Source organism: Numida meleagris, chromosome 5, assembly GCF_002078875.1.
Source record: "Numida meleagris isolate 19003 breed g44 Domestic line chromosome 5, NumMel1.0, whole genome shotgun sequence".
Taxonomy (NCBI): domain Eukaryota; kingdom Metazoa; phylum Chordata; class Aves; order Galliformes; family Numididae; genus Numida; species Numida meleagris.
In genome coordinates, this window is record NC_034413.1 from 17,515,065 (window position 1) to 17,532,446 (window position 17,382).

General features: G+C 37.9%; 1 protein-coding gene across 6 annotated transcripts in view; it reads left to right on the forward strand.

Annotated features, from left to right (window-relative positions):
- Window positions 1,594–17,382, forward strand: part of FRMPD2 (FERM and PDZ domain containing 2) — a 68,984-nt gene continuing 53,195 nt past the window's right edge. For 3 of the 6 annotated variants that reach the window (XR_002439334.1, XM_021398799.1, XM_021398800.1), the window contains exons 1-6: window positions 1,594–1,835; window positions 11,720–11,848; window positions 13,814–13,971; window positions 14,155–14,220; window positions 15,254–15,439; window positions 16,219–16,345. Coding sequence is in view for 5 of the 6 variants with exons in the window: in XM_021398799.1 (XP_021254474.1) it covers window positions 11,725–11,848; window positions 13,814–13,971; window positions 14,155–14,220; window positions 15,254–15,439; window positions 16,219–16,345 (661 nt within the window). In the remaining variant the exon portion in view is untranslated. The remainder of the gene's footprint in view (window positions 1,836–11,719; window positions 11,849–13,813; window positions 13,972–14,154; window positions 14,221–15,253; window positions 15,440–16,218; window positions 16,346–17,382) is intronic. The other 3 variants (XM_021398796.1, XM_021398798.1, XM_021398797.1) reach the window with 2 other exon arrangements.

A 17,382-nucleotide genomic window follows, 5' to 3' on the forward strand; every position in this document is an offset into this window, starting at 1 on the left:
TACGTAAGGGCTATTTTGGCCATGTTGACCAAAATAACAAGTTGTATGAAGACGAGCACAGAGGCCATCCAAGGTTTTCAGGTGAACATGAAGAGAGATATCTGAAGAGGAGACATCTGTGAGGCAGTAGCACTGAGATGGTAGCTGATATTGCATTTTCAAATCACACTGAAAAAGGGAGAAAGAATAAACAAATTCAGTTTTGTGGAATGCTTATACAGTGTTGGAAAGAGAAAGTGAAGGATCCTCCAACAACTGCCTGGAAAAACACTTCTGAAGGACAAGAATCAGGAGTGCAGACAGTGAGAGTCCAAGGAAGAACAAGACGTAAAGAACATGTCTGAGTGTTAGCTGATAAATCAGACAGTATGAGGATCTGGTGTAATGATGACTTTATCTCTAATGTTTGCATAATCTGAATATTTTCTTGGTGTAGCTTTTGGCCTTTTGTGTCTTACCACATTTTCTGCTGTCATCAAAATATTGAGCGTCATTTTTAAAAATAAGATGCTGTCTGCTCTGTCTGAACATTAATGTTACAATAAGAGTGAATATTTGCCATTGCAATGCATAATATATATTCTGATCATTTCTTCTTACTTTTTTTTAACACTTGGAAGTAAACTGAATGAACAAATTTAGACTTTTTGGAGGCAGAGGAATTTCTACTTAGCTTAAACCAGAATATAACTGCTTTGGAGACTGAAACAATAAAGAAAAATGCCAAGAGAAAGAGAAGTGGGAAGAGTGGAGGAACAATCGATGTGAAGACCTTTTTAAGTAAGTCCAATAGAACTTTTATTTTGCTAAGATATTTTTTCCACTTTCTTATGCCCAGCACGGTGTCTTGCAGTATCCCACAAGCTCTGCACTCTGCAATAATTAACCAGAATTTTTCAGATGGAGCAATACTGGGAAAAAAAATCCCTTCTTTCAGGTATTTTTTTTTCTGCCAGACAGACGCAACAAAATCTTATCCACGCTGTTGATTCAGTTTGAAGGATCATATAATCATAGAATCATAGAATTGCTCAGGTTGGAAAAGGCCTTCAAGATCATCAAGTCCAACCACAACCTAACCATACTACCCTAACTCTAACAACCCACCGCTAAATCATGTCCCCGAGCACCACATCCAAACGGTTTTTAAACACATTCAGGGATGGTGACTCAACCACCTCCCTAGTGGGATTTTGCTGTTCATGAAAGAAACATGCACCCCCTCAGCCCATCAGTCTGTGCTTTGGTGTATTCCTTCTCTCTGGATTGGCAGAGGCTGAAAGTGACATCAGTCTACAGGGCTTTAGTTTTAATGCTCCCGTGTGCGTCAGGTAATCCAATTGAGTTCTTATATGTCGACAGACCCAGAGGTTTATTCTGAGCCACTTCCTCAAAGCTCACTCCGTTACCTGGTGGATGAATTATCAGGAAAAAAAGAAAAAGAAAAAAGAAAAAGGGAAAGAGTGTAAATGGCTTCAGCAGCCATGACGTTGCCTCCAACTTCAGACCAGGCGCTGCTAGGCTGGGCTTGCAAGCACGAGAAGGAACTTTATTGTTTACTTGCTTAGCCACTTGCCAGAACATACAGTGCTTGGTTACAAGATATAAACAAAGCACTAGAAAGATAGAAAAAGAGAGAGAGAGAAAGAGCAAAAGGCAGAAAGAGCGAGGGAGAGAAAGAGAGCAGGACAGAAAGAAAGTAACAGAAGTCCAAGCAAGTCCTGAATATGATTGTTGTGAAGTTTACAACTATGAAGAACTAAACAACTGGTATCAGACACAAATATAGAAGATTAAAGATTATTCTGGATGCAGCATCTGTCGAACTTGTACAGGTAGGTTCTTACGTATTTCACTTAATCTCATTATCAATTAAATAAGTATTACAGTGTTCCTCTTCTTGCTTTGTAGAGCGGTATCTAATATTTACAGTTTGTTTGTTTGTTTGTTTTATAATGAAATTTACATCATCTCTTTCAAGCCATTAGCTAATTCCAAGTAGAGGGATGCTTACCTGTATTAAAAATGGCAATAGTGGGTTGGTCAGATTTTGCTCCAGCATACCAATGCTCAGCCGCTCCTGGAGTTAGAGACATTCACCCATGAGAGAATTTCACTCATAAAGGTACAGAGTTCCTCAGCTTATTTTTTATTTTCTATTGAAGGTAAAGATACAGAAGCAGCTAAATTGTTTCTGCTTTTCTGGCAAGGATAAGTCTTCTTTTGTATAACACAACTTACATGATTCTAAAAAAAACTGTTAAAATACGTTTTATATTAATGGATTTACACAGAGTACTATTTAAAAAAACAACAGCACTGGACTCCGAGCCCCAGAAAGATGTGTTTCAAGTGGTTACAACTTGGGACTAAAGAGTCTCAGTTAGGAAACTGGTTTCCTAATTTCTACTCTACTGCTCTCAGTTCATAGGCAGGTCCCCACTTAACAGTTTGCAGTTTCAAACACAAAAGCAGCCTTATTTTATGGAAGTTTTTTCATATGCTTTGTAAACATTACTGATTTGGAACTTTTAGGTGGAAATTCTGGAGAAATGCAAATGCTATTTACATCTGAAGTGTAGATAGAAAACTGCATCATCTGCAGCAGTGTGGTGAAAGAAGGTTTTTCTCAGGTGACAGTGCCAGTAAGAAGCAGCAGCAAGCTCAGAAGCTTTGGCTATCTTTGCAAACAAGTGTACAACAGTGACAATTTCAGGACCCCAAAGCTAACTCCATATTCCCTGTCATACATGTTAACTACGGGCAAACCATAGTAGCACTGACTTCATTAGGAGTAACTTGCTTGAGAAGCTCTGGAGAGTCTCTGTAAGGCCTGTGAAGCACATGCTAAAATCTGAGTGCTTGGGATTTCATTTTTTCTTTAGCATATGAAGTAGCTAGAGCTAAGTGGGCTCAGGTTCTTCAGTGTGAGGTTGGTACCTTTTAACCTCAGCATCAGCCCACCATTTGACTCTTTGTTCCCAGTTCCCACCTATGGATCCAGGCTGCTTCATTGCAGAGAATAATGCCTAAAAAGGGATGTAAGCCACTAAACATAAAAGAGAAATTCTACCATGGTGTTTGAGTTCTACTGTCATACTATTTCTGGCACTGCAGCAGCAGACAGCATATCTTTGAAGCTTTAATCCTTAAAGCATTACAATATAGACAGCTGTAGATTCAGTTCTAGGCCACTGTTGAATTATGCTCCCTTGTAAAATGAACGTTTTTATGAAAGATGTATGAAAATAAAATAAAGGAATGGCAGTATTTCTCCATCACAGATCAGTATTCTGTGAGGTCCTTCGGGTTTGATGTCAGCCAGGGTGGAGGTGATAGAGTGTATAAGCTTAGCAAGAGCAAACATAGCACCACTTTCCTTTGAATGCACGTATCCAGTGAGATGATTTCATACATTTCTATTGAATGAGTACCTATTTGCATACTGACTGCAGACAGCCTGATATTCTTGGAAATTCATAGGCAGGTTCCTTCTGAAGGAAAGAGGAAATTGGAATTTGGTCCTGTAAGCTTGATTTGGTATGGTATTGAATATTTCTACATTTTCCTTTGGCATCAGTAACATACTGGGGGCACGGTGTCTTTGAGGAACACTGTCCATAGATCATGTACTAAAGGCACATCTTTTTTTAACACCCTTACCATTCTGCTTGTGAAATTCACTATGGGTAGGCACAGAAGCACACCCTGCAGAACTCAGATTTCAACTCTCCCCTTCAAAGATGCGACTTTCTAAAAAGCAGTCCATGAGAAGATTATGATTTCCTAGCAATGACATTTGGCTCTCTTCAGAAGTGAAATTTTATCCCACTTGACTGCTGAATATTTTTAATAGTTTGGTTAATTCTCCTATTGATTAAAATGCATGTTTCTAGAAAGGAAATAAAATAAACTCACTGACATTAGAGGGTGAAAATCTATCATATAATGAAGGCTGTATCATGACAGTGAAACTTCTGAGGCATAAACTTTCTAATAAGAAGTTGTACATTTGCTACAAGGCAACTCCCTTTCTGATTTGTCAGTGTTAACAAATTTGGCTCCTCCTATCTACTCCATTTGAACAGAAACTTTTAATATTAAGTGTTTATTCAAATTAAAAAACCAAAAGTTTCAACCCTGTATTTCAGAGAGTTGAATTTCATACAACTTTCATGGGATTTCATGGGATTTCATGGGATTTGTCTCTCTGGTATGCAGAATTCAATGTATTCTCTCAAAAATCATAGTAACAATTGTACAATGAGTCAGAGTATAAAATTTGCATATGGTACGTATGTGAATAAATCAGTTTATGATTGAAATGAATTTTAAACTAGATCTTTACTCTTTTCAGTCTCTTCCAAATATTAATATACCTAAAAATTATTCATATTTCATAGAAAGCAGCATTGAAATAAAGTAAGCTGTACTTAAGCAAGGTAATTGTCAATTATATAGTGTTTTACCTGGTTGTTATGCTTACTTTCAGGTTAAAAATATGTTAAGAGATTGTTATTAATGATAGCATGATTCAAGAATTGATTTAATTTTTTTAAAGGGTTACTGCAGTGGTCCTATGATGTATTATGTATACAAAAAAGTCAAAGTTTATGATAGACATTGAAAATATAGAAGTACACAGTAAAAGCATCTAATATTCCTAGATTACTTCCTTTTTTTCCTCTAAAATATTCATATATTTACAATTAAGATATTACATTTATTTTCAATACAGCTTTTCTGCATTTCCCCTATGATTATCAGTAACAGTCATTAGTTTGCTGATAGAGAAAAACATTCCCTTAAATCAATTTTAACTACATTTTAATATATTTTCTATTTCATAATTTACTTGGGCTTTCAATTTTAAATATTATAGATGAATAGTGCCTATAATAGCTATATACTTACTTGTCATTTCTTAGTAAATCATTTCTATATTTTATTTTGATAAGCACAAATTTGTCTCTCATAAGAGCACCGTTCTTCAAGCACAAAATGCAGCCTGAAGCATTCAGCCAGAGCTGCCACCAACACAGCAGATGGAGTCAAGCACTATCAAAAACTCACTGTGTTTTTAATGTGGTCAGCGTAACATGCTTACAGGCTGAAGTGATCTTCGTTCCTCTGTAGCCAACTGCACATTGCAGCATTATGGATTATTATGGATCAGCTGCAAAACAAAACCAGGTTAGACTTCTTACTGACAGACAGCTTGGTCCCAGCTTTCAGTGCCTCCTCAGTATCTCCCGATTACCTCGTCCTAGTCATTCTGGAGGCTAACACCTCTCAAATCTCCACACAGCACTACAGACTACAAGGTTTGGACTTTTTTCAATATAAGCAGACAACTGGTAGCCTTGAGGAAGAAAGGATCATGATCCTTGTGAAAACTGCTCATTTAATAGCACTCAAGTGCGCACTTGAGTGGGGCAGAATTATTTTACTGATCCAAACTTGTCTCCTTGTCCTCTGTGCAGAACCAGAACCAGGTTAATAAATATGTTCCATGCAACAATCTTGTTCAGCTAAGAAAAGCAAGCTCTGTCTTCCTATCTTGATCCAGAAATGATTCTGTCCACCAAACATTTAATCTGTATACACACTAGGATAGTTTTCTCACATCAAAAACATTTTCTACATTCACATGTGATAACTGTGTATTATTTAAGTGCATAAAGGACTGCGAGAGAAGACAAGGCAAGTATCTTTCCAAAGCTGCTTCCCATGGAGAGCAGAGCAGTGGTTCTGGCCTTGGCCCAGGTTCGTGTCAGCGCAGCAGGGAATTCCAAGGGAAGTGGGGTGGATGCTTGCTGCAGCTGTTCCTCCTGCAGATGTGCCTGCAGAAACTGCTCTGCCTTCATCATGCCACATCATCAGACTGCTGGCTCAGGAGATATGATTCATAAATTCTACAGGTTTACTGTGGAATTACCACCTGATGATTTTAAAACTATAGCTCCATCCAAATGTTAACATTGGGCCTATTTTAATCCCCTCTAATTTTGTATTCCAAGTTTGATTTATTGAACAGCAAGTCCTAGGATAGGCTGTAAGAGCTTTCCTCTGGGTACCTGGAATATTTGATATTTAAAAAGCATTTGTCCTGCCCTTCATCAAATATTATTTGTGTTATTTGTGTTTTAATTCACTTCTAGTCTTCAATTAGTTTTCTATCCCTCTTGAAGTTTCTGAACTCTTGTGTCATAAAGATGTAAAGATACAAATTCATCACTGGCCTTCTCTTAAGCATAAGGCATTTCAGAGAAGCATTACCAGAAGGTATTCATCTTTGAGGGGTGGAATCACAGAGGAAAATCAAGAGATAGGATAGACACGCTGATTATATCTAGCTCAAAGCCCTCACCTGGGTATGCCAGAGTATTTGCATAACTGAAACTGGGGATATTCTTTAAAATCAAGCTTTTTATTTCAAGTACAAAACATTGAAACAATTTCGTTTTGAGAAATATGCCCTTAATAGGTACATTTAGAAGTGCTGGCACTTACAGATCTCCCCCTCTCCCATATGCAGACAGAATACTGAACAGAAGCTAAGACTTGCTGCTGCTGATAGGAGTTTGCCATAGAATTGAATGGATCAGGATTTCATGCTGGGGCAGTGGTACACAAGGTTTTAACAACAAGCTCTGTGGGACCTCTGAAAATATCATAGCAGATAGTTCTTAATGCTCCCCTTACTACCATCTGAGTTGCGTAAAGAAAGAGGTGACCCTGACTCAGCCTGCAGGGGTTGATAGTGTTCCAGAGCTGAGGTTTAGACATAAGGCACAAGACACTCAACAGCCAAACCTTTTCAGCCCTTAAAGTCAGTCTATTAGCCCTCTAAAACCCAAGGAAAATGTCATTTCAAGTTGCCATCTTTCCTGGCATTTGGTCAGCTTAAATTTGAGAACAGATTGCTCAGTGTACTCCAGAATACACCTGAGGTTCTCTGGCTTAAGTTTCAGCTTCTAAAAAGTTTTTTCCCCATTTCATCTTGCTGCCACTGATACAAGTTTTACCATGGGCTAAACAGAAGCTTGCTTGTGTCCCCTTGGTTTTACTCAGTTACTTCTAGGAGGTGATTTTAGACAGGCGGGCAGGGACTGCTAGATATAGCAAAGGAGTTGGAGAAAAACAGCTGAAAGGGAGAGAAAGCTAAGAAAAATACCATATCTCAATGGCTAAAGACCAGCTTTTCCTAGACATGCATGTAATTTTACTGATGTATCCTTCAATACAATGCAAGAAAAAACAGTTCCTGGCCTCTGAAAGTGGTGGATGGAGATTCAGATAATCCCACACAGTGTAGTGCTTAAATGACGCAAAATCAATACCAGCCATCTTTAGTTATCTGCATGTGCAGTAGGTATGCACCAGGTTGCAAGTACTGTTGTGTGCAGACAGCTTTTTCTGGATATAGAAGTGCAAACGGAAGAAGTGAGTCCTTAGGCCCTGTCCCACTTGCCTGTCACTCCAAGTGTCCCCTCACACTCTCAGTGGCTTTGAGGCTGAGTGGGAACCTCTCAGGTCTGTAACAAATCCTCCTTGTGTGGCCTCTCACTGGCTCACTCATGTCAAAACCAATTAGTTCGTCTAGTGGATGGCCTCTGATGGATATTTATGTTCAAACCATACATAGGCAATGCTATTTCCTCAGGCACAGTTGTTTACAAAATCTACTGCTGTTTACACCGCTAAGCAATTTAAAAGCTGAAAGGGATACCCATGTATTTTGCAATATATAGGATAGAATAACTAAGCTGAACTAGATGTCCAGACAGAAGAAAGGCAAGAACTTTGCAAGAACGTTTTCCAGACCATGAAAATTGAAATGCATTTCTGCTGTGATAGAAAGCTTTCAGTTCACAGAATGCTTGGTTCCTGCCAAGCATTAGTCCTTTGTTCTTCCAGTTGTTCTTCAAGAAGCCTAAATGGGGCAAATGTGTTCTTGCTTCATGCCTTTAAAAGTACACCAGAGAAAAAAATTGATCCAATGTTTCTAAAACCTGATTATGATTCCTCCTTCCTCACCATCTTATTCGCTGGTTTGTCCTGTGATCTCTCTTTTTCATCTCATTTTTCACTATCATCCAGGTAATGGATTAATACTTTGATTCTGCAGAAAACTATTTCACAACCGAACTAATTCCCTAGTAAACTCTTGCTGATAGATTTCTGTGAAAAAGGGCTGTCATTTAGTTAGGAATCCAGATGTGTCATTCCCCTCGCAGATGTTTAATTCCCATAACTCTGTATGACAACGGAAAGTCAGTTTCCTCCCTCCCCCTCCACCCTCCCCAAAAATATTGCTCTTTTGTCATCTTAATGCAGTCAACAAAGCAGCAACAGAAAAGATGAAGGTTGACAAAAGCTAAGTTGCTCACTTACACTTTACTAAGTAAGACTGCCAAATATAACAAAGCCAAATTGCACATTAAGTGACCCTCACATATAAAATTACTCTTGTGTGACTGCTATTAAGTGTTAAATTCAGATGCAAGGCTGTAGTTCATCATCTTTAATAAGCAATTCCATTTCTTTCATTGACTCTAAATTTCAGTCACTGCTTGGAGGAAAGCATGAACATAGGACAAAAAATATACCAAAATGGACTACAAGAATTTGAAAAGAAATGTCATAAACAGGTGGATGTCTCTGGCAAAATGATAGGTTAGCCTCACCTTTCATATCTATGCAAAAAGAGTAGATCAAATTTTTGCAGAGGAAAATTATTGACTTGAGGCTGCCTACGTAATGAATGAATATTTGTTGCTAAGATGAGAACGGGGGGACTGTTTTAGGTTAATTTGCCTATTTGGATGGTATTAATGATGCTTCTACCTTCTTCCATAGAAGTCAATGGAAGATTTGTCTTTGACCTCACAGATAAGTACAAATAGATGATGAAAGCCCTTTGCTACTTTTCCCCAACACTAAAACACTAACCTCTATATCCTGGCTAAATTCCAAAGTGGGTGATTGCATTCTGCTGTTCTGATTTTTCCCTGCAGACTCAACTAGATCTAGCATCACTTCCCGACGTGTAGTGTTACAGCCAAGTGACAATCAAGCCCTGATGTGAACAAGCTAGTCCCTTTTTGCAACGTTAGCAACCTATTTCCTCATTGCCCCCTAATTTGTCTGCTTTGCTTTAACACTTCTAGCTTGTTTGAAGGTCAGAATTGTTTGGTTCTGGATCACAGCTTTTACTGAATTAAAATACTATCATTATGTACAGGGCTACAACGATAATCATATCCTTTTATCACTTTAACTCTCTCATCACATGCAGAGTCTAGGTTGGTTACAAATTTTTTTTTTCCCCAACCATTCACAGTTATATTTTTGTGAAACATCACATCATGCTGTTCTTGAAAACCAGAAGTTAAAAATACAGCCCACAATTACTGGGAATTCTGAGTGTGTTTGAAAATCAATTGCCAATTTGCTTTTGAAATAACATACCACTTAACTCTACATCATGTTAAAGCAGTAATTTATTATACTTTTAAGAGATTCTTATTTCCATAGCCATATAGCTTAATCATTTATATATTTTTTTGAAGAAATTTGCACATCACTGCTAGCAGAATTCATTTAATTCACATTTAGCAGTGGTCTGAGACGCTACTTCTACCCTTAGAAAAAACATTTACTACCAAAATTTAGCAGCTCTGACATAACAGCCATTTTCACTTCGTCTCTATAAAAGTGTTATGTTTGGACTCCAGATAACTGCTTTTTGAGTAATTTATACTACTTAGAAATACCAGCACTGAAATGATTTTTGTATAAGCACTTCCATCTAAAATAGAGGATTCAGTGCTTCTTCTTCCAATAAAGTCTTGAATAAAACAGCAGCAAGTATTACTCATATGGAGAAGCCATACAGATTCTAGCTCTGGGGATGTGAATTGATTGCTTAGTCCCAGTACCACAGGGTTAAGTGAAATGCTATCACAGTAATTTATTATTAAGGGAGATGGTGATGGCTTAGATTAAGAAGATTTGTCTGTCTCTTATAATTAAGGTTAGGTTCTTAAGAAGCTTTACTATCTCTTGAAGGCGCACAGGCTAAAATTAGGACTCTGGTTCTGTTTAAAATGTCACTAGGTTGGTCTGTAATCCCACAGTGGCTGCAGCAAGGGATCATTCTTCCAGGGTTGTGCTTCCTTGTTTGGAAGCTAGTGAACCAGGACAACACCCCATGAAGCAAAGTCTAAGAAGTCTATTAATCAACAAAAAGTTGATCCTGCAGAACATTGCAATGTTCTTGTAGTGGCTCCTTGAAAGCTTCATAATAAATGGTAGGCAGGAAAAAAAAATCAGCTGTAAGACACAGTTAAGTTCACTTGCAGGCAGAGAGTAAATGGGAGCAGTAAGCGGGCTGTGACCTGACGGTGAAGAAATGTTGGGGGGAAGATGTGTTTTCATGCTTTGAGTGAAGTCATTTCACAGTGGCACTTGCAGTCCTGTACATAGCAGTAGCATTCTGGGCTCTAGTGTCTTCACTTTGTTGTCTACAGAAAATGATAAACTCACAAACTAATATATGGATCACTTCCTACTTTTCTCACTAAGCCTCTATTTATACAGCATACAATATAGATCACTGTTACAGGATAGCAACAGCAAAACCAAAATTAATTACAAAAATGTTAGCAAATTTTAACCCTGGATTAAGTTTTCCTTACAGACGTGTAGACCTAGAGCAGCTCTGCCTAGATTAGTACATTACTGAAATGTGAAACGTGTGAAATCAAACCCATTTATGAAGAACAAAACCTTCTTTTACAATATTTGGTATGGTAAAACATTCTGAGGAATAAAAGCTTTGACACTTCAAGTCACAAGGAATTTTCTAGTTACCTGAGACTGGAAAAATACTCTTCCAATAGGTAAGATATTAAATTATGATTCAGTGCAGGATGCTTTCCTCTAAATGACATGATGCTTCATTGCAGCTGAGAAAAAACATGGAGATTGTGAGAACCAACATTCTCCTGCACTACACCAGTTCTTATGCCTTTGTCAGTTGGACAGCATTCTGAGAACCACTGAATTGCTATTCAGCAGCACGCAGAGAGAATTACCTTTCAATTTGGTTCACTGAAATTAAGCAGGTTTATATGTATGCAGGTAAGAATGAACTGCAAGTTCCAAGTCTTAGCTGTCAGACCAAGAAAATGTTCAATCAATGAACCCAGTAAGTCTACAAGCTTTTACTGATCAACCTGCTGAGCAATGAATGAAACATAATTGCTGAATTGTTTATAAATCCTTCATGTTATAGTACATCTCTTTTGCTTTGTCATTTTTTCTCTTAGATTATCACAGTTATGTTTTATAGACAAGAGCACCCAATTAAGCAGCAAAATCAATGCCCTTCCATTCAGATAACTGCTCACAAAGTCTGAACAGAACATAAAGTATTTCCTGAGTAAAAATGATTTGCCCCACGTAATGTTGTGAATTGTTTAAAACGATGAGTAAAAGGGCAGAGAAATAAGACAGGAAGTCACTTAGACTCCTTTATTTACTCTTACTCAAATGAAGACATGGATAAACTATTTCTGCCTTTTGTGAACAAAAAAGCAGAGTAGTTCAAAAAAGATTTCTTACTGTGAGAGAAGGGCTCAGCTGTAATCAGTATGGCTTGCTACCAGCATTTCAGTCTACTCTAGCTGGTCCAAGTCTGATTCTATTGCAGCAGGCATGAGCAGCTCCTGTGCAACACTGGCCGAGGTCCTGTGGGCAAAAGGAAGCTCTTTGGAGGAAGAAGATATATGGGCACTCTTGTACCTGTCCACACTGCAGCTTCTGGAAGACCTTCACAAAGGTGAGCTGAAAAGTGTCTCACTGTTAGAAACTCCTTCTTAAGCTGTTTTGGTATTTTGATGATTGCTTTGGGGAGGTTGTTGGTTTGTTGTTGTTGTTGTTGTTTATTTGTGTTTTTTGTTTGTTTGTGTTTGGGACAAAAAGCACTAATGGCAACAATAGCATATTTCTAATACAAATGAGAAACCTTTCAGTGCAGCTAGGTTTGCATGCAAACTGCTTTGCCAACATGCAGGTCTTCACACAGCCACTTTTTTCTAAATTACACATCAGCAATAAATTAAAACAGAGCTATAGTTGATGGAACAGCACAGAGTTGTCCTTCCTAATGTCTGAATAACATAGACACACAGAAAGTGCAGTGCTAGCTAGAATAATGTCCTTCAAGTACTGAGAGAAGAAAAGGACGAGTAAGTTCACATGACTCCTCCATCACTCAGTAAAAGACTTTAAACAAGTGATATGTAACTTCTGCTGTAGCTGGAGGTGTGAACTTTTATTAACTACCAAGTTTTATTGGACTGGACAGCTATAACAGGCTGACTGAATCATCAGTTCTCAAATATCTAAGTGTACTACATGGTCTCCAGAGGTCCCTTCCAACCACTATAATTCTGTGATCCTGTAATCTATCCACACAATACAGGCACTAGGAACATGCAAAGGATTGCAACAAGGAGATGCCTACTTGGATAAATTCAGCTCAGGTTCATCACAGCTTACTAACTCTGTGTCAGACACTAAGCCAACTCTATACCCTTCAGATCTCATTAAAAAAAATAAAAAGGGACTTGCTGAATGTCTATTGAATTGAGATAATCAGTATATGCTCTCTGTGTTGCACTAAATTTAGGATATTATGATCAGAAGATGAAGAGTAAAACAAGAAGTAGGGACGCAGAACCAAGCTGTTTATAAGTGTGGTGCAAGGCTGCCCAATCATGACTTTAGGGAGCTCGGAAGCTGAATTCCCAGTGATCCAGTTTCTTGGAGGGCAGCAAAAGTAAACCGTCTCTGCACAATAACAGCCCAGTTAACTAAGCTGTATCTCTGCTACACTTCTCATAATTGCAGCTTCATTGTTTCTGGAAACAGATTCTTCTCAGGGCAAATACTGCCACATTCGTGCTGCACTGTGCTTGATCTAATAAATCCTGCTAGACCTGGCATTAGTTAGTACCAACTGGCTATAGCAGTATTTCCAGTGTGCTTGGGCACTGACTGGTCAGGCAGGCATTCTGACTGGTTGGCTGGCCAACATTACACAAAACCAGGTAATCTTAATTGAGACTAAAGATCAAGGTGGCTATCTGTTTCTAAAACAGACACATTTCCTAGCATGTGCTAGTTGTATTCAAAAACAACATCACAGAAATGGGGGAGGATCAAAGGAAAAGGCAAGCTGATAGTTTTAAGACCTTTAATTTTCTAAAAATTGGAAATAATGTTCCCTCTTAACCAAAAGCTTACTAGGTGATAGCACTAAAAGCAACACATGGAACAAAAAAAATATCACCGCAGAAATTTGTACCATGGTCATGTAATTTAACAGAACCTAACTTCAGCTCTTTTGCAAATAGCACCTTCAAAGTATTTGTGCTGTATTAGAAGAAGTGTTCTACTTTTCTGACATTTTTTTTTGCGCTCTACATCTACCAAATATAACAAGATCTCAACCAGAATCTGCAGACGAGATGTGATTTCTTAGGCTTCAGAAATCTATGAAAGTTAATATACTATTTTTATATATGAAATCATGAGAGATAAAAATCAGGTCTTTAACCATCACTAAATTCCAGGTGACAAAATCAGCTAGGCATAAAAGAACATGACTACACTGACTTCAGGATATGTCTCTGGGAAGCCTCAGCGATGGATTTAGCTGTGCACTGGGACCTGAGCAATGTGATTTTCTGAGCTCACTGAATTCCATAGGAATAGCATTATCTTTTTTAATGTTTTTCAGACCCTGCCATCTGCGTGATTTGTCCATGGTCAGTACTACTGTCTGCTGAAGGAAATTTGTCCTTCCAAAACAATGCATCTCAGACAGAAGCTATCCCTTTCAGCGCACCAGAATTACTCCACAGACAGAACAAAAACCAGCGCATTGGACTAACAAAGGTGAGGTATACTACAAAACAGATCTTGAGAAGACCTTGTGAAGACAAGGTTGTGGGGTTTAATGCAGTGTACCAGGTACCTACTGTCAAAATTTGTTTCTAATCATGTTAAACAAATCAGACTACAGTTATAAAGATTTATGTATAAAGATTTCATAAGGAGTTTCCCTTTCTGTTTTGGCAGATGTTGGTGTATTCCTTAGGAATGACCCTCTATTGGTCAGCAGACTATCAGGTTCCTCCAAATCAGGCCAGTAACATAAACATTTTCATTTTCTTTTATTCTGTCTTGCTCTTGTTACATTCAAAGAATGAAAAGCGTAATATGAAGTGTCAGAAAAATGGCTTTTTGTTTTGGACCACTAAAAAGTATATGGCTAATTGAAATGCTTGTGTGAAAGTCCAGATTTCATCAAAAATACCAATTCATGCAGAGAAGGAATTTAGTTAGGCCTCTCATCTTTCCTTTCTTTATTTTATTTTTCCTTTTTGAAAAGCAGAACTGTTTCTATCAGGATTAATTTTATTTTTCTTTTAAAAGAAAAGATTACTTATTCAAAGACCATAGTAATAAATTTCCTAAAAGATAGGTAGGGCTTAAAGAAAAACATCATTTCCACATGATTCTGGTGTTCAACATGTGCTTTTTCTAAGAATGGATGAGATGATGGAATAAAAACTTCTGGTCACATTCTATTACTGAGTGAAACTTCACATCTCTTGCTTGTTCATAATCTTTTCAAAAATTTGTAGCACACATTTTGCTTCATTTCTGTATCCACTCTTTGACTGCATGCTTTTGACTCAGAAAACGCTAGCTTTTACAGGGTATACACAGTATAAGGGAAAAGACTCTGTAAATTAAATGACTCTTGAAAATTTCAGTATTTGGTCTCTATGGCAACAGTTTTGGCTGGTATAACTCCTTAACTTTTTTTAAGCTAATGATACCACACGTCCTGCTTGCATGAATCTTTATGATGCACAGTCTAATTAGCAAAGACATGGAGCAGATTGAGCTGCTGGCTGTCACCTGGAAGCTTCTGTATGGGCTGCTGACCCTCCTTGCATATACTAGTTCCCTTCAAGGCTATCCTGTATCCCATTAGAGACTCCATTTAGTGCTGTTTTACTGCCTGTCCAAGATTGTCCCCAAGTTTAAATGAAGTTTGTGCCCATTTCTCACCCATGATGAAAGCCTTACTGAAGTTCCTGATCCCAGTTTAGACAGGATTTCAGACCACTGTGAAGTGTGATTTAACTGTACCTCCATGTTGACTCAGTCCCTCCAGCTGAGTGACCAATTACACAGTCTCTTGCTAACGCTATGTGAAGATCTGCCACATAAAAGACTTTCTCCTGAATCAATTCTGGAAGCATGTGAAGCACATCAGAAGGAATCTTCTTCCTTACCAGCAAATATCTACATAAAGAAAATGGTCCAGTTTGTCCTGGGAAGTGTCAGTGAGGTAGGAACTATTCTCGTACTTAATGATCTCCTTTTCAATGTATACTTGTAAGAGTTAAACTGAGATTTGCTTCTAGGCTTCTATGCAGGAAATTGAGTGGGTATGTGTATAAGCAAAAGAAGCAACAAAATCATGTCTCACACCACACTCCTGGGAAATTATAGAAATCCAGCTTTTGCACTTGCAGTATCTTCTTTCCTTAGGTTAATAACTGAAACTATCATAACCTCTACAGACTTCATATTGGCCAATAAATGGACTTTACACTAGAGAGATTTTCCCATTACCACTTTGACTTCAGACTTTCTTTGTGATATTCAAAGGAAACACTTTAATACCACATCAAGAATTTCACTGAACTTAGCTGAGCTGAGCATTTACAGTACAACCCTGCCTGACTATGAAGCCTTAAGTAAGTGAGCACCTGAGTCGTTTTCAAGACCTGCAGTATCAGCAAACAATTTTTGTTGACAAGCTGAATGAAACTGAAACACATTGCAAATATTTCTTCTGCTTTCAAAAAATATTGCTTAGTATTCTGAGGGGACTTCTTCCCTTGTGCTATTACTCTGTTTCCCACTGCAACAGAAGGTGTTCCGTAAACACATCTAGCACAAAAGCATGAAGCCCTCAAAAGTCGGTCCGACTTTGTGAAGCCTGCCTAAGAAAATGAAGTTGCTTACAAAATGCAAATCAGCAGAGGGCAAGGATCGCTTCCTAACGAGTGTCTGAAGTCCACGTATCACATGACATTGACTTGCAGTACCATTGTTTTCTAGGTAGAACGAGTAGCCACTGAAGAGAGTATAGTTTCTCAGCTTAACAGAAGTCATGTGATAAGGAAGAGACTACATGAGAAAATACCAGATACCTCACCACTGTTCTCCCAGATGAATTTTCACCAAGGTAAAGTAAACTTCTAATCTAAACTGCCTAATATGGATAAAAGACAGCTTTTTCTGAGCATCTCCCAAGCTAGGTGAATTGTCTAACTTCATGTTGCTGTGATTATATGTAGTGTTGAATACGGTATTTATTGCTTTATATTTAAATGACTTAATAATGGAAAGACTCTGAGGCAAGTCAGCAAGATTTCTGTTCCTTATTTCCTCAAAGAACAGTAGCCTGAAAGCTGTGAAGCAATGATAACAAATCAGCTTGAACATATTTGACTCTTAAAGCAGTTTGCATAAGAACTGCATATAAAACAAAAGTGCTTTCAGCACTGCTTCTGTACTCTCTACATTCCAGTGTATTTTCAAAGATCAAGAGTGGAATTCTGTGAAGATCCCATTAAAGAGGATATATTTATCCTTCCCATTTGATTACTCAAGCAAAGATTTGTGGTTTTTTTTAATATTTTAGTTCCATTTCTCTATTCAAAACATGTTTTGTAATTTCACACATGTATTGCTGGAGTTATTTCAAGACAGAAGGCCAAAACCTGCTCAGCATATATATAAACCAACATACACTAATTTCACATTTCATTTGATTAAAATCAAGATTTTATTATCCCTCAGTAAGTCTCCAAATGTAACTAAATATGGACTTCAGGTTCAGTTAAGTTCTTTTTTCTAGTTCTTTTCTCTTTTTATGAAAATTAGCCTGTTCACTTCAACAGAAATCTCTGGGCTTGGGACAAGGGAAGGGTTGACTTTGGCTCAAAATATACAGGTTTTTTTGGATGCTCAACATTAAGCCTATAGACAATTCAATACCTACGCAGCAAATCACAGATATTTTCCATTAATTTCAGCTAGAATTAAGCACATGGTTAAATTTCTATGCAACGTCTCTATTAGGTATTCATCACAAGAAAAGGAGATTCTTTTGAAAAGATACAGCCAGTGCACTCCTTAAATCATAGTGATTCAGGAACTGAGCTTACAGGTTCATATTTGCTTAAGCTGGTGAAAACTCTGTTGCTGCCAAAAGGGTTG